The sequence below is a fragment of the Hemitrygon akajei genome, chromosome 4, assembly GCF_048418815.1.
Source record: "Hemitrygon akajei chromosome 4, sHemAka1.3, whole genome shotgun sequence".
In the NCBI taxonomy this organism is placed as follows: domain Eukaryota; kingdom Metazoa; phylum Chordata; class Chondrichthyes; order Myliobatiformes; family Dasyatidae; genus Hemitrygon; species Hemitrygon akajei.
In genome coordinates this window covers 176444738-176462708 of record NC_133127.1, presented here as the reverse complement: position 1 = coordinate 176462708, position 17971 = coordinate 176444738, and the positions used below count along the sequence as shown (strand labels likewise).

General features: G+C 43.7%; 1 protein-coding gene across 1 annotated transcript; it reads right to left on the bottom strand.

The window, feature by feature from the left end:
* Positions 1–924: 924 nt before the first annotated feature.
* LOC140726987 (nucleoside hydrolase-like) lies at positions 925–17056 on the bottom strand. The gene is made up of 5 exons (XM_073044083.1): positions 16874–17056; positions 13472–13651; positions 9507–9618; positions 3494–3630; positions 925–1272 (listed from the first exon to the last, which is right to left on the bottom strand). Exons 1-5 carry the CDS (start codon positions 17054–17056, stop codon positions 925–927), a joined length of 960 nt encoding a protein of 319 aa, XP_072900184.1.
* Between the last annotated feature and the right edge of the window lie 915 nt (positions 17057–17971).

The window sequence follows — 17971 nt, the reverse complement described above, 5'->3', positions numbered from 1 at the left end:
AGTCACAAAGAAGGCACACTGGCACCTCTAATTCATTAGGAGTTTGAGGAGATTTGGTATGTCACCAAAAATTTGGTGTACAGATGTACAGTGGACAACATTCTGACTGGTCCCATCATAGCGTGTTATGATGGACAGGATCAGAAGAAGATCCTGCCAGCTCCATCATGGGCACAAACCTCCCCACCAGTGAGGACATCTTCAACAGGTGGTGCCTCAAGAAGGACCCTCACAATCCGGGGTACACCCTCTTCTCATTACTACCATTGGGAAAGAAGTACAGAAGCCTGAAGACCCACACACAATGTTTTAGGTACAGCCTCTTCCTCTCTACCATCAGACATCTGAACCAGCCATGAACCCATGGACACTACTCACTATTTCTCTTTTGCACTATTTATTAATTTTTGTAACTTGTAGTAATTTTTATGTTTTGCACTGTACTGCTACTGCGAAACAACAGATTTCATGACCTATTCAGTGATTACAGACCTGATTCTGCTTCTTACTTAAGTTAATGGTGACAAGAGTCAGGATGGCAGCCAGTGTGGTATTGGAAGGGTTAACAGTGGAGGTAACAAAATGATTAAATGCAGGCTTTGTTTTCAGAGACAGCAGTGAGATGCGGGGAATGTATGTGACAAGAATGTCATCTCTATTCCATTTTACCCACAGCTTCTATTTCAATCCCTCAGGTAAGTTCTACGCAAATATTTCTCTTTTGCAGAAGGTGATCAAATCTCCACAACAACTACTCAATCTTTTATTTTAATTATTGTAAGCGTTGAATAAACCATCAATTTCACTCAAGCTTTTGAGGTATCAACACACCATTAATGCTATAATAAATCAAAAGTCAACATTTGCATCATAATTACTTGTAAATGCTAGCTTTCTCTACTTTGGTTTGAGATACATTGCACCTTATTTCAGTGCGTTCATCAGCAGCTGCTTATACTTTTCCATATCACATTTCAGAAAGATGACAGCCTTGTGTTTAAGCTTCAGGGCATTGAGAGTATCCACAACCATCATGCCTCTGGTCAGTGATCCGTTCATTTCCACCGTAACCCCGTACTGAATGCTTTCTGTCACCACCGAATCATCGATCACGGCAGCCATCGCATAGGAATCACAGGACAAAAAGCCACTTCCAAAATAATGTTGCTTCCTTCCTTCATCACTTTTGCTAAATTTTACAGTATGCTCAAATATCTTCTTCATGAACTGAGCCTTTTCACCATCTTGATTCATCAGCTTGTCATAGAAGTCCTGCAGTTAATGAAAATGTACAATGTAGAACGTACAGCGCAGTACAAAACCTTCAGCCCGCGATGTTGTGCTGATCTTTTAATCTACTCTAATATCAATCCAACCCTTCCTTCCTACATAGCACTCCATGTTTCTATCATTCATGCCTCTTAAATGCCTCTTATGTATCTGCCCCTAACATCAGGGCATTCCACACATCTACCACTCTCTATGCAAAAAAAAAAAATTCCCTCTGACATCCTTGATATACTTCCTTGCAATCACCTTAAAATTATGCCCCCTTGTATTAGCCATTTCTGCCCTGGGAAAAATTCTCTGTCTATCCACATGATCTATGCCTCTCATCATCTTGTACTCTATCAAGTCACCTCTCATCCTCCTTCACTCTAGCTCACTCAGCCTTTCCTCATAAGACATTGACATTAGTTGTTGTGTGTTTTTTTTCTCTGTGTTGTTTTTTACGTAGTTCAGTGTCGTTTTTGTACTGTGTCATGTAACACCATGGTTCTGATAAATGTTGTCTCATTTTTACCAGGTACTGTACCAGCAGTTATGGTCGAGATGACAATAAAAGTGACTTGACTTGACTTCCTTTACTTCATAAGGAACCCTAGTAAATCTCCTATGTTCCCTTCCCTGAAGCTTCCATATCGTATAACACACAACCTATCATGTTGTGACAGCTTGCTAATAATTTTTCTTCCACATGCCTATTGAGATTCTGCCTTAACTCCAGGTGGAGTCATCGGGACACCGTCGTGACGGTGTTTTTTTAGCAGGCTTTCTTGTTTTTACGAGGCCGGGTTGCTGGCTCGACGCTCAACCCAGCACGGATGGAAAGCGTGCGAGGGAGCCGGCTGGATTCAAACTTGAGAGCCTTTGCTCTGAAGTCCGGTGCTGACGCCACTAAGCCACCAGCCGGCTTCCTCTTGAAGAAGGTACTTCTATATTCATGTAGACAGGGTGTTTCAGGGTTTAGACTTAGCAACATATTACGGAATTAGGATGATGTGTGACTTAGAAGAGAAATTGTGTTTTCATGGGCCAGCTGCCTTCATGACGTCCATCTTGGTTAATGTATGAGGAGTGAGGAGCATTTGATGGCCCTAGAACTGAACTTGCTGGAGCTTAGAAGAATGAGGTGGGGATGTCATTGAAATCTATCAAATATTGAAAGGCCTAGATAGAATGGACATGAAGAGTATGCTTTCGTAAGACATAAGACATAGGAGCAGAATTAGGCCATTTGGCCCATCAAGTCTGTTCTGCCATTCAATCATGCCTAATCCTTTTTCCCCCTCCTCAGCCCCACTCCCAGCCTTCTTGCCCCTAACCTTGATGCCATGTCCAATCAAGAGCCTATCTAGCTCTGCCTTAAATACACCCAACAACCTAGCCTCTACAGCTGCCTGTGGTAACAAGTTTCACAAATTCACCACCCTCTGGAAGAAAAAATTCTCCACATCTGTTTTAAGTGGACTCTCCTCTATCCTAAGGCTGTGTGCTCTCTTGTCCTAGGCTCCCCACCATGGGAAACATCCTTTCTACATCTACTCTGTCCAGGCTTTTCAACGTTGGAAAGGTTTCAATGAGATCCCCTCTCATCTTTCTAAATTCCAGTGAGTACAGACTCAGAGCCTTTAAATGTTCCTCATATGATAACCTTTTATTCCTGGAATCATCCTTGTGAACCCCTTCTGAACCCTCTCCAATGCCAGCACATCTTTTCTAAGATGAGGAGCCCAACTGTTCACAATACTCAAGCTGAGGCCTCACCAGTGCCTTATAAAGCCCCAGCATCATATCCCTGCTCTTGTATTCTAGAATGCTAACATTGCATATGCCTTCCTCACCACTGACTCTATCTATAAGTTAACCATTAGGGTGTTCTGCACAAGGGCTCCCAAGTCCCTTTGCATCTCAGAATTTTTGGATGTTCACTCCATTTAGAAAATAGTCTGCACATTTATTTCTACTATGAAAGTGCATGACCGTGCATTTTCCAACAATGTATTTCATTTGCCACTTTCTGGCCCATTCTTCTAATCTGTCAAGTGCATGAAGCATGTGATAAATAAATTTGATTGTGAATCTGAATCAAACTTGCTTGCAGTCACGGCGAGCTTCTAACTCAGTCCCTGGGTCGGTAACCTTGCCTCTGGAATACTGGCTGAAAACATAAGCAGTAAGCTTCCCTGCCCCAAATGCCACAGCAACTCACCCAGGGCAGGATGTGGCGAAGGCAGTATTCCCAGGTGGCAATGTAGGTGGGACAAGTAAAGTGGCTCAGGACAATAGAGGCTGCCTCCACGTCTGAGTTAAAGTTAAACTCACTGCAGACATTCACGTTCCCTTTGGCTGAAAGTAAAGCAATAGAATTCATACTTAAATATAAATTATTGACATAACACACCATTATTGATTTCTTAAAATCAATTTTCAGGATCTGGCAAGGTTAGCTGTCCTTCTCCAACAACTAAGCCAAAGAAGGGCCTTTATCAACTCCTCCAGCCACTGATGATCCTTTGATTTCAGATTCGAAGGCCAGGAGGGTGAACACGTGGACAGCATCTGGCCCAGACGGATGCCCCTCTTCTGGGGAAGGTACGGTCAGTACAAAAGGGATGGGTTACACCTGAACCCGAGGGGGATAAATATCCTTGCAGACAGGGTTTCTAGAGCTGTTCAGGAGGATTTAAACTAATTTGGCAATAATAGGCTGAGGATAAGGTGGTTGGATTACAAACAGGCATTATGTAGAGAGAGTGCTAGTAAAGAGAGGCTGACAATAGGGCAAAATTGCAGTCAGCAGGATGAGTTACAATGTAAAAGGTGGACAAAATTGAAAAGGGTGATCAATACAGGACTTAAGGTGTTATATTTGAATGCATGCAGTATTCAGAATAAAGTAAATAAACTCGTAGCACAGTTACAGATTGGCATTGTGGGTATCACTAAATTCTGACTGAAAGAAGATTACAGCAGGGAGCTCATCGTCCAAAGATGTATGTTGTATCAAATGGACAGGCAGGTAGGCAGAGGGGATGGAGTGGCTCTGTTGGTAAAAAAATGAAATGGAATCACTAGAAGGAGGTGACATCGGATCAGAAGGTGTTGAATTGTGGGCAGGGCTCAGGAAATGCAAGGGTAAAAAGACTTGATGGGAATTATATACAGACCCCAAAACAGTAGTAAAGATGTGGTGTACAAATTACAACACGAGATAGAAAATGCATGCCAAAAAGACAATGTTACAATAGTCATGGGAGAGTTTTAATATGCAGGTAGATTGGGAAAATCAGGTTGGTGCTGGAATTTCCAGAATGCCTATGAGATGACTTTTTAGAGCAGCTTGTGGTTGAGCCCACTAGGGTTTCAGCTATTCTGGATTGTGTGTTGTGTAATGAACTGGAATTCATTAGAGCACTGAAGGTAAAGAAACCCTAAGGGGCAAATGATCATAATATGATTGAATTCACCCTGCAATTTGAGAAGGAGAAACCAAAGTCAGATGTATCAGTATTACAGTGGAGTAAAGAGAACTACAGAGGCATGAGAGAGGAGTTGGCCAAAACTGGTTGAAAAGAAACACCAGCAGGGATGACCAGCTGTGGCTGGTATTTCTGGGAGCAACTCGGAAGCACAGAATGTATACATCCCAAAGAGGAAGAAGTATTCTAAAGGCAGGAATATACAACCTTGGATGACAAGAGAAGTCAAAGCCAACATAAAAGCCAAGGAGAGGGCATATAATAGAGCCAACATTAGTGGGAGCTTTTACAGAAGGTAAGTAAAAAAATTCATAAAGAAGGAAAAGATTGAATAAAAAGGTAAGCTAGCCAATAATATTAAAGAGGATACCAAAAGTTTCTTCAAGTATATGAAGTGTAAAAGAGAGGTGACAGTAGATATCAGACCACTGGAAAATAATCCTGGAGAGGTTAGTAATGGTGGACAAGGAAATAGTAGATGAAATGAATAAATATATTGCATCAGTCTTCACTGCGTAAGACACTAGCAGTATGCAGCTGTCACAAGTGTCAGGGGCAGAAGTGTGTGAAGTTATTAGGGAGATGGTTCTTGAGAAACTGAAAGATCTGAAGATAGATACATCACCTGGACCAGATGGTATATATCCCAGATTCCGAAGAAGTGGCTGAAGAGATTGTGGGGGCACTTGTAATGATCTTTTATGAATCAATTGGTGGCATGGTTCCGGAGGAATGTAAAATTGCAAATGTCACTCCCTCTTCAAGGAGGAAGACAAGCAGAAGAAAGCTAGTCTAACCTCAGTGGTTGGGAAGATGTTGGAGTCAATTGCTAAGCATGGGGTTTCAGGGTACTTGGAGGCACATGTTAAAACAGGCCATAGTCAGCATGTTTTCCTTTAGGGAAAATCTTGCCTGACAAACCTGGTGGAATTCTTTGAAGAAGTAACAAGAAGGATAAACAAAGGAGAATCAGTGGATGTGGTGTACTTGGATTTTCAGAGGCCTTTGACAAGGAGCCACACATGAGGCTGCTTTACAAGTTAAGAGACCATGGTATTACAGGAAAGATATTACCATGGATAAAGCATTGCTGATTGGCAAGAGGCAAAACGTAGGAATAAAGGGAACCTTTTCTGGTTGACTGACGATGACTGGTGGTGCTCTATAGGAATCTGTTGGGGCCATTTTTTTTACGTTCTATGTCAATGACCTGGATGACAGAATTGATGGCTTTGAGGTGAAAAGGTTATTGAAATGCAGAAGTCAGGAAATGGCTACAAGAAAATTTCCAAGAGTATCTCATGGAGCACAGTTAAGTCAATCATCAAGAAATGGAAAGAATATGGCACAGCTGTAAATCTGCCTAGAGTAGGCTGACCTCAAAAACTGAGTGACTGTACAAGAAGGGGATTAGCGAGGGAGGCCACCAAGGGACCTATGACAAATCTGGAGGAGTTAAAGGCTTCAGTGGCTGAAATGGGAGAGACTGCACAAACAACAACTGTTGCCCGGGTGCATCACCAGTTACAGATTTATGGGAGAGTGGCAAAGAGAAAACCACTGTTGAAAAAAATGCACATGAAATCTCAGCTAGCGCTTGCCAGAAGGCACGTGGGAGACTTTGAAGTCAGCTGGAAGAAGGTTCTATGGTTTGATGAAACTAAAATTGAGTTTTTGCCATCAGGCGCCACTATGTTTGGCATAAGCCAAACACTTCACTCCATCCCTACTGTGAAGCATGGTGTTGGCTGCGTCATGCTGTGGGGATGTTTCACTGCAGCAGGCCCTGGAAGGCTTGTGAAGGTGGAGGATAAAATGAATGCAGCAAATTACAGGGAAATCCTAGCGGAAAACTTGATCAGTCTGCAAGAGAACTGTGACTTGGGAGAAGATCTGTTTTCCAGCAGGATGACTCCAAGCATAAGCCAAAGCTAATGCCAAAGTGGATTAATGGTCAGTTACTTAAGAGTGTGGATGAACAAAGGGACCTTGGGGTTCAAATCCATACATCCCTCAAGGTCGCTGCACAGGTTGATAGGGTAGTTAAGAAGGCCTATGGGATGCTAGGCTTCATTAACGGGGGATTGAGTTCAAGAGTAGAGAGGTCATGTTGCAACTCTATAAATCTCTGGTGAGACCACACTTGTTTAATTCTGGTCACCTCATTATAGGAAGGATGTGGAAGCTATGGAGAGGGTGCAGAGGAGATTTACCAGGCTGTTGCCTTGATTGAAGAACAAGTCATATGAAACAAGGTTAGCAGAGCTGGGACTTTTCTCTTTGGAGCGTAGAAGAATGAGAGGGGACTTGATAGAGGTCTACAAGATTATGAGAGGCATAGATAGGGTGGATAGTCAGTACCTGTTTCCCAGGGCACCAATAGCAAACACCAGAGGGTATATGTACAAAATTAAGGGAGGGAAGTTTAGGGGAGACATCAGGGGTAAGTTTTTTTACACAGAGGGTTATGAGTGCCTGGAATGACTTGCCAGGGATGGTGGTGGAGGCTAAAACATTAGGGGTATTTAAGAGCCTCTTGGACAGGCACATGGATGAAAGAAAAATGGGGTAGTGTGGGTTTAGTACTTTTTAAGGATTATATGGGTCGGCACAACATGGAGGGCTGAAGGGCCTGTACTGTGCTGTAGTGTTCTATGGTAAAGCTACATAGGAATGGCTTAAAAACAACAAAGGAGTCATGAAGTGGCCAAGTCAGAGTCCAGACCTCAATCCAATTGAGAACTTGTGGCTGGACTTGAAAAGGGCTGTTCACTCAGATTCTCATGCAATCTGACAGAGCTTGAGCAGTTTTGTAAAGAAAAGGGAAAATTTGCAGTGTCCTGATGTCGAAAGCTGACAGAGACCGATCCACACAGACTCAAGGCTGTAATTGCTGCCAAAGGTGCTTCTACTAAATACTGACTGGAAGGGGTGAGTAATTATGCAATCAATTATTTTGTGTTTTATATTTGTAATTAACTTAGATCACTTTGTAAAGATCAGTTTTCACTTTGACATGAAAGAGTCTTTTCCTGTTGATCAGTGTCAAAAAAGCCAAATTAAGTCCACGTGATTCAATGTTGTAAACACAATAAAACATGAACATTTTCAAGGGGGTTAATATTTTTATGGGCACTGTGCCTTTGAAATTGCCTGGGGGAATAGTTGCAATCTGTTGTGCAAAAGGTGTAAAACTGCAGTAGTGGAGTGAAAGTTTAGGCTGGTCAACATAGGCCAGTCAACTGGAATTTTCCTGCATGATATTGAGCTTTTCAAAAGTTGTTGGTGTTGTATTCATCCAAACAAGTGGAAAATATTGTCTCGTGCTCAGGATATGTGCCTTATTGATGGGGGAGAGATTTTGGTGCTTCAGGAGGCAAGTCACATCAGATTCAGGTTTACTATTACTGATTTATGCTGTGAGATTTGTTGTTTTGAGGCAACTGTGCAGTGCAAAATATGAAAAGTTACCATAAGATAAAATAAAATAAACAGTGCAAAAGAGGAACAGTGTGCTCGTATTTGTGGGTTCAGAAATCTGATGGCAGAAGGGAAGAAGCTGTCCATAAAGCAAACATAAAATCAAATTTGAAGGCAGAATACAGGGTAAATGGCAGGATTTTTGGCAGGGTGTAGGAACAGAGTGATCCTGGGGTCCATATCCATAGATCCCTCAGAGTTGCTATGCAAGTTGATAGGGTTGATATGAAGGCCAACACACCGTACACCTTCTTTAGTTGGACTGAGTTCAAGAGCTGTAAGATAATGTTGCAACTCTATCAAATCCTGGTTAGACCACTTGGAATATTGTGTTCGGTTCTAGACACAAGGGTGTGGAAGGTTTAGAAAGGGTGCAGACGAGATTTACCAGGATGTACCTGGACTAGAGAGCATGTCTTTATGGAGATAGGTTGTGTGAGCTAGGGGTTTTCTCCTTGGAGCGATGGTGGATGAGAGATGACTTGATAGAGGTGTATAAAATGATGAGGCATAGATGGAGTGGATAACCAAGACTTTTTCCCAGGGCAAATATGGCGAATACAAGTGGCATGATTTAAAGGTGATTAGTGGAGAGTAAAAGGGGGACGTCAGAACTAAGTTCTTTACATATGATGATGATGATGATGAGAGGCCAGCATCGGGCGTCTTCATGCCTTACAAGGTGCGGAACAAAAGACTGTGTGGCGCGCCACTCCTCACACAGACATTTCACGGTATTTTTCTTCATTTTTACGAGGTTGGGTTGCGAGCTCAACCCTCAACCCGGCACGGATGGAAAGCGTAATCGGGAATGGCCCAAATGGATTTGAACCCTGGAACCTCTGTTCCGGAGTCTGGCGCTGATGTCACTGCGCCACCAGCTGACTTCTTTACATAGGATGCTTCAAACACCCTGCCAGAGGTGGTGGTACAGGCAGATATTTTAGGGGTATTTGAGAAGCTCTGAGATAGGTGCATGGATAATAGGAAAATAGAGGGTTATGTAGGTGGGAAGGGTTAGATTGGTCTTAGAGTGGGTTAACAGGTTGGCACCACACTATGGGCCAAAGGGCACGTACTATGCTGCAGTCTTCTGTGTTCAATATTCTAGGAATGTTAATGGGGTCTGAAGTGAGAATGTTGAAAGTGCTTGTTGTCTGAAGTTGCTGAATGCAGAAAGCTGTAATGTTCCAGTTGGAAGGTGAGCAGTTGATTAAGTCAGTGTTCCCTCAGAGAGAGCAGTAATCAGGCTACACGACATACCTTCCATGTTTCCCCCCATGATGTGCAAACTCTTCAGCTTTGTGGGAAAAGTGGGATCCATTTTGGCAGCCAGGGCAACGTTGGTCAGGGGTCCAATAGCAACAAGACTGACCTACAAGAAGGGAAGAACATAAGAACACTATAGCACAGTACAGGACCTTCAGCTGATGATATTGTGCCAACATTATAGCCTACTCTAAGGTCAATCTAACCCTTCCCTCCCACATATTCCCCCTTTTATCTGTCACCCATGTGCCTAACAAAGAGTCTCTTAGATGGCTCTAATTACCTGCCTCTACCACCATCCCGGCAGCATATTCCATACACCAACCAATCTCTGTGTAAAAAAAAAGTACCTCTGACATCCCCCATACTCCTTTAAGCACCTTAAAATTATGCCCCCTTGTATTAGCCATTTCCACCCTAGGAAAATTCTCTGGCTGTTCATTCGATCTATACCTCTTATCATTTTTACATCTCTGTGAAGTCATCTCTCATTCTCCTTGGTTACAAAGAGAAAATCCCTAGTTCACTCAACCTATCTAATAACATGCTCTCCAATCCATTCAGCATCCTGGTTAAATCTCACTGCACACTCTCTAAAGCTTCCACAGCCTTTCCGTAATGAGGCAACCAGACCTGAACACACTATTTATTCCAAGTGTGGTCTAAACCAGGATTTCATAGAGCTACAACATTACCTCATGGCTCTTAAACCCAAAACCCCAACCAGTGAGGGCCAACACACTATGTGGGCCCAAGATCTCTCTGCTCCTCTACATTGCCAAGAACCCTGTATTCTGCTGAAGTGAAATAGTGTTGTAGCAGCTAAATATGTATTGTTTCTGTCCTTTTATGGAGAACGAATTTACCATTTGAATAAAAATCTGCCAGAATATTTGAAAACATTTCCAACACATTGCAGCACCTTAACAAACATTATTATTTGCCACAATTTAATCTACTCAGCTAATGCAAAAATCTGTTGTTAAATATAACTCCAGTATCAAAACAATAATTTACCTGCAACTTGTCAGCTCATCTATAGTTTCGGAAAGTTTTTTTTCCTAAAGAAGTATGGCTATAATGAGTTTGTGGTGGCCATAAACAGAAGCATCACTATGTATAGATTCTCTCAGTCACTCTCTTCCATTTGCTGGCCTCACTGAGCCCAAGATTGAACAAGTGAACCTGCTCAGCACTCCCACCTCTGCTTAGCTTGACCCAGCCCACTGTTGTGGCTCTTGTCAAGGGAAGGCACGTGGAAATATTTTGTTCACACCTGCAGAAGATGCTTGGACTTAGACAGCAGCCATCAAATCCATCCTGCCCATCTCCCAAATGCTTGTTCGTATGTATGAGGTGCATATACAATAGGTCGGGGTGTTTGTAGCTTGGGGAGAACTTGTTTCTGCAGGTCAACTCTTTCATCAGTGCTGATCTCTAGTGCTTGCTGCATGGAAGACAAGCTGGATTGTCTTCGTCTGCAGCTGCGGGAGATGAGGAACTGCTGCGTCCTTGTTCCTGCAGAAACATGGCTCCAGAACAACATCCCATGCACCATCAAATCTTCAGGCCATGCCACCAGGGATTTACGCAACTATTATTTTGTGACTGTATGTGCTGTGTGTGAATGTATATACTGTGTTTTACACATTGGCTCCAGAGGAAAGCTGTTTCATTTAGCTGTACAGATGTGTATGGCTGAATGACAATTAATTGGAGAGGGATAGGAACAGATAAGTTAGGGAAACGTTTAATTGCAGTAAGGGGAACTGTGAGGCTATCAGGCAGGAACTTGGCAGCATAAATTGGAAACAGATGTTCTCAGGGAAACATACCGAAGAAATGTGGCAAAAGTTCAGGGGATATTTGTGTGGTGTTCTTAGTAGGTATATTCCGATGAGACATGGAAAGGATGGTAGAGTACAAGATCTGTGGTGCACAAAAGCTGTTGTAAATCTAGCCAATAAGAAAAGAAGATCTTACGAAGGGTTCAAAAAACTAGAAAACTATATAATCTAGAAGATTATAAGGCTAGAAGGAAGGAGCTTAAGAATGAAATTAGGAGAGCCAGAAGGGGCTATGAGAAGGCCTTGGAGACAGGATTAAGGAAAACCCCAAGGCTTTCTACAAGTATGTAAAGAGCAAGAGGATAAGACGTGAGAGAATAGGACCAATCAAGTGTGACAATGGAAAAGTGTGTATGGAACCAGAGGAAATAGCAGAGGTACTTAATGAATACTTTGCTTCAGTATTCACTACGGAAAAGGATCTTGGCAATTGTAGGGGTGACTTACAGTGGACTGAAAAGCTTGAGAATGTAAATATTAAGAAAGAGGATGTGCTGGAGCTTTTGGAAAGCATCAAGTTGGATAAGTCACTGGGACCGGACAGGATGTACCCCAGGCTACTGTGGGAAGTGACGGAGGAGATTGCTAAGCCTCTGGTGATGATCTTTGCATCATCAATGAGGGTGAGAGAGGTTCCAGAGGATTGGAGGGTTGCAGATGTTGTTCCCTTATTCAAGAAAGGGAGTAGAGATAGCTTAGGAAATTATAGGCCAGTGAGTCTTACTTCAGTGGTTGGTGAGTTGATGGAGAAGATCCTGAGAGGTAGGATTTATGAGTATTTGGAGAGGCATATTATGATTAGGAATACTCAGCATGGCTTTGTCAAAGGCAGGATGTGACTAAGCACATTGATGAAGGTAGAGCCATAGATGTAGTGTATATGAGTTTCAGCAAGACATTTCATAAGGTACCCCATGCAAGGCTTATTGAGGAAGTAAGGAGGCATAGGATCCAAGGTTTTATGGATCTAGAGCAGGCTCGCCCACAGAAGGCAAAGAACGGCTGTAGACGAGTCATATTCTGCATGGAGGTCGGTGACAAGTGGTGTGCCTCAGGGATCTGCTCTGGGACCCTGGATGAGGAAGTGGGGGGATAGGTTAGTAAATTTGCTGATGACACAAAGGTTGGAGGTGTTGTGGATAATGTGGAGGGCTGTCAGAGGTTACAACGGGACATTGATAGGACGCAAAACTGGGCTGAGAAGTGGCAGATGGAGTTCAGCCCAGATAAGTGTGAGGTGGTTCATTTTGGTAGGTCAAATATGATGGCAGACTATAGTATTAATGGTAAGACTCTTGGCAGTATGGAGGGTCAGAGAGATCTTGGGGTCCGAGTCCTTAGGACACTCAAAGCTGCTACGCAGGTTGACTGTGGTTAAGAAGGCATAAGGTGCATTGGCCTTCATCAATTGTGGGATTGAGTTTAAGAGCCAAGAGGTAATGTTGCAGCTATATAGGACCCTGGTCAGACCCCACTTGGAGTACTGTGCTCAGTTCTGGTCTCCTCACTACAGGAAGGATGTGGAAACCATAGAAAGGGTGCAGAGGAAATTGACAAGGATGTTGCCTGGATTGGGGAGCATGCCTTATGAGACTAGGTTGAGTGAACTCGGCCTTTTCTCCTTTGAGCGACGGAGGATGAAAGGTGACCTGATAGAGGGGTATAAGATAATGAGAGGCATTGATCGTGTGGATAGTCAGAGGCTTTTTCTCCAGGGCTGAAATGGCTAGCACGAGAGGGCACAATTTTAAGGTGCTTGGAAGTAAGTACAGAGGAAATGTCAGGGGTAAGTTGGTTTTTTTTGCTTTTTTTTACGCAGAGTGGTGAGTGTGTGGAATGGGCTGCCGGTGACGGTGGTGGAGACAGAAACGGTAGGGTCTTTTAAGAGACTTCTGGATGGCTACATGGAGCTTAGAAAGATAGAGGGCTATGGGTAAAGCCTAGGTACTTCTAAGGCAGGGACATGTTCGGCAGAGCTTTGTGGGCCAAAGGGTCTGTATTGTTCTGTATGTTTTTCTATGTTTCTAATGTTGAACTTGAACTTGAACCTGTAACTGTACTAGGTTTCACTGACCACCAAGGCTTGCTTTCCTGATTATCGGCATAGCTCACCTGACCGGGATGTTCGTTAGCCATCCGTATCATGGCATTCACCGCGTGTTCAGACTTTATGTGTTCCAGGCCTGGAGCGTCGGGGTCCGGAACATCACCCATACCATCCTGCCCATGGTAAGCTTCATCATAATGGGCTACACCCAGGAGAGAGGTGGCTGACCCACGGTAGACGGGAATCTGTGTACACATGGGCAACCATAAGACTATAAGAAATAGGAGCAGAACTAGGCCATTCAGCCCATCAGGTCTCTGCCATTCCATCATGATTTATTATCCCTTTCAACACCATTCTCCTTCCTTCCCCCTGTACCCTGCGATGCCCTGACTAATCAGGAGCCTATCAACCTCTGCTTTAAATGCACCCAATGACTTGGCCCCCACAGTTGTTTATGGCAATGAATTCTATAGATTACCACCCTGTGGCTAAAGAATTTCCTCATCATCTCTGTTCTAAAGGGAATAGAGAAAGACCATTCAGATACATTGCTTGTGCATCCTGTACCTTACTCACTAACAATAATGAAATTTCAAGCAGGTGAAGACTTGCATTATCTTAATCCTACCTCAGTAATGGACCACTAGTGATCATCTCTAGCACTACCATGGACTTGCCTTTGACTTTGTCTTTTTTGTTGCATTAAGGTTTTCTTCTTGCATAGCAACACACATGGCATGCTGGAGGGACTCAGCATCTATGGAGGGGAATTAACAGTCAACGCCTCGGGCCAGGATCCTTCTTCAGGACTGGAAAGGAATGGGACTAATGGCAAATTAAGAAGATGAGGGGTGGAGGAGGAGTACAAGCTGGCAGGTGCTGGGGGAAGGTTCTGTTTGCACAGTCTGTATGGTATAATTTTAGCTATAATTTATAGATATTTTTTATTCTGTGTGTTGTCTGTACCTGCAAGCCTATGATGCCCCAAAAGCAAGATTCTCATTGTTCTTTACCTCATCATACTTGTACACATGCCGAGAATTTTTTTTTTCTTCAATGGCATGTAATCAATATGAGTTGTAAAATGTTGTCTGATTTATAAAATAGCTACTGTCCGGTCCTCTGACTGGTATTCAGCAACATTTCCCTGAGTGAGCCTATCAACAAAAGTCAAGAACTCATCCTCCAGGGGGTGAGTGATACTATTTTCACACTTTGTCAGATGGTTAAGGACCAAGCCCATTGCTACAACTCCCTTCCAAATTTCAAAAATACCAAGTACATTAATGATCAAAGTATGTATACTTTATACAACCTTGAGATCCATCTCCTTACAGGCAGCTACAAAACAAAGAAACCAAACAGAATCCATTAAAACAAGAGAAGCCAGTGAAAACCCAAAGTGCAGAGAGAGAAAAACTATGCAACCAATAAAAGTAAGCAAACAGCATTCAGACTGAAGTGAGTCCACACTATGATGGTTGCAGGCCACAGCTGAAGCTCAGTGCAGAGACGAGTGAAGCTCCTGGAGCAGCAAGGTGGAGTTCAGTGCAGGGTCGAGTAAAAGTCACAGTGCAACCAGGTGAACTGGCCCGGGCCTCGCCTCACACTAACCGACACACTAACCTTTTCAATCTGGCCTGGTACTTAAACCGTCCTACCACCTTGCTCTTGGATCCAGGCCCCACCGCTTTGATATGCTCTCAGGTCATTGCCCGGCCACTACAATTTGGGCCATACTCAACTTTTTCAGTTCGGCTGGGCATTTAAATCAATCAAACCTTGGCTGTGTCCCAGGTCTGGGCCCTACCACCTCGACGCTGCATTCCCTCCACTCTCCTCACCTCAGTTCTGCCGAATCGAATTGCCTCCAAGTCCGTGCCAGCCAAACATTGGCATGTTCCCTGCTCTCCAGCCTGGACCCTGCCACCTTGATTCAGTTTGTACGCACCACACCGCAACCGTCCTGCACCTTCGAGACCTCAGTCCCCACCGCAAACATGCCAGGTTGTACAGGCAGTTCAAAAGCTCAGCTTCAACAGGCAAGTTATTGTTTGCAGTGATCTCTTACCAGAAAGCATATGATTAATAAAGTATTTAATTGTTTCCTTGTTTTATTTGCCACCACAAGTAGTCACTGAACTTCACCAGTGCCATTTCAAACTGAAAGGCCTCTATTCACTTTGTCAACTAGACAAGAGGAAAGGGCAGTGAGAAGTAAATGCTGGGGAAAAAAATCTAATTCTTTAAATAAAAAGTAGTTTAAAAATAACCACTTACAGCAGAGTTATTATAAGTACATCTCCATAATCCCATAAGACATAGGAAAATTGATCCAATTTTCCTCTCAGCCCCAGTCTCCTGCCTTCTCCCCATATCCCTTCAGGCCCTGACAAATCAAGAATTTATCTACCACTGCCATAAATATACATAAATAATCGACCTCCACAGCTGCCTGTGACAAATAATCCCACAGGTTCACCACTCTCTGGCTAAAGAAATTCCTCCTCATCTTCGTTCTGAAAAGATGCCCCTCTTTTCTGAGGCTGTGTCCTCTGGTCTTAGACTCTCCACTATAGGAAAGATCCTCTCCACATCCACTCTATCAAGGTCTTTCACCATTCGATAGTTGCAATGAGGTCATCCCTCATTCTTCTGAATTCCAGCGAATACAGTCCCAGAGCCATCAAACGCTCTTCATATGACAAGATGCTCAATCCTGGAATAATTTTCGTGAACTTCCTTTGAACCCTCTCCAGTTTCAGCACATCCTTTCTAAGATAAGTGTCCCAAAACTGCTCACAATATTCCAAGTGAGGCCTCACCAGTGCTTTATAAAGTCTCAGCATTACATCCTTGCTTTTATACTCTAGTCCTCTTGAAATGAATGCTAACGTTGCATTTGCCTTCCTCACCACAGACTCAACTTGCAAATTAACCTTTAGGGGATCCTGCACAGGGACCTCCAAATCCTTTTGCACCTCAGTTTTTTGTATCTTCTCTCCATTTAGAAAATAGTCAACCCTTTAATTTCTTCTACCAAATTCCATGAGTGCATGTCCTGGCTATACTCATCAATATCTACAACACTAATGTCAATACCAAAGCGAGGAACTTCAGGCTGGTCAGCCTGGCATCAGTAGTGTGGAAGTTAATGAAGGGAATGGTAAATGAGCCATTATTATATTTATTACACCAAATACACATGGTATTGATCAAATCTAGCCTTGCACAGGTTAACCACATTATAATTATAAGCAGGAGAGTGTAAATGGTATCTGGAGGAGCTACTTTAAGAGCAAGGGTTCCCAACCTTTTCTATGCTATAGAGCCTTACTATTAACTGAGGGGTCCGTGCACCCCAAGTTGGGAACTCCTGTTTTAAGAGGTTATAATTTTTTCTCCCTTGGACAGAGTTGTTGTTAAGTACAGAGCCACCGTCCCCGGATCTCTTCACCACATACCTCCATCCTGTTACACAATTTCAGGACTCGCAGCACGTTCCTGCACACGTTTTCGATGCTCGTGTTTCCGTGAGTACAGGTTATTCCCAGGATTTCAATGTTCGGAGCTGCAAGAGCCAATATCATTGCCTGGGCGTCATCCACCCCAACGTCAATGTCTAAGATCAACAGCTTCTTTTCCATTTGGCTATCTAAAGATTGGAAAACATAGAGAAGATGAGGCAATGTTTAATAGCACAAGGTGATTAATTTGGAGAAGGAAGACTGAAAATCGGAGCATGAGTGCGGCGGGAGCCAATTTGATTTTTTCTTCTTCTCATTGGAGTTAAGAGAGGTGGGACTGCACAGGCGTGTGATGTCAGGCAGTGAAGCACAGAAGATTTAAAAGGAACACAGCTTTATACAGCGGGCAGAATCATTTGAGGGCAGCGGAGTGAGCCGGGAGCAGAGTGAAGGCTTAAGGGCTTTGGCTCAACGGGCTTAGGCGGAAACAGGCGAGGCAAGGTAGGTTTATGTTTCAGTTTTTCCTGTTATTTGAGAAAAGGGGGAATTATGAGTGTGAGGACAGCTTGTTGTTCTCAGTGTCGGATGTGGGATGTCCTGGAGTCTCCTAGCCTCCCGGATGTCCATATCTGCGCCAGGTGCGCCGAGCTGCAGCTCCTAAGGGACCGTGTTAGGGAACTGGAGATGCAGCTCGATGACCTTCGTCTGGTCAGGGAGAGTGAGGAGGTGATAGAGAGGAGTTACAGGCAGGTGGTCACACCGGGGCCACAGGAGGCAGACAAGTGGGTCACAGTTAGGAGAGGGAAGGGGAAGAGTCAGGAACTAGAGAGTACCCCAGTGGTGTACCCCTTGACAATAAGTACTCCTGTTTGAGTACTGTTGGGGGAGACAGCCTACCCAGGGGAAGCAACACTGGCTGTGCCTCTGGCACAAAGTCCGACCCTGTAACTCAGAAGCATAGGGAAAGGAAGAGGAAGGCAGTAGTAATACAGGACTCTATAGTTAGGGGGTCAGACAGGCGATTCTGTGGACACAGTCAGGAAACCCGGATGGTAGTTTGCCTCCCTGGTGCCAGGGTCTGGGATGTTTCTGATT

Bases quoted from the DNA above. Each gene is read 5' to 3' on its own strand.
- LOC140726987 (XM_073044083.1), bottom strand. From the start codon at position 17,056: ATGGAAAAGAAGCTGTTGATCTTAGACATTGACGTTGGGGTGGATGAC. The intron at 9,619-13,471 runs GTGAGCTATGCC...CCCTTCTTGTAG, and splicing joins CTAACGAACATCCCGGTCAG to GTCAGTCTTGTTGCTATTGG. The intron at 3,631-9,506 runs GTATGTCGTGTA...CTTTACTTTCAG, and splicing joins CATGGGGGGAAACATGGAAG to CCAAAGGGAACGTGAATGTC.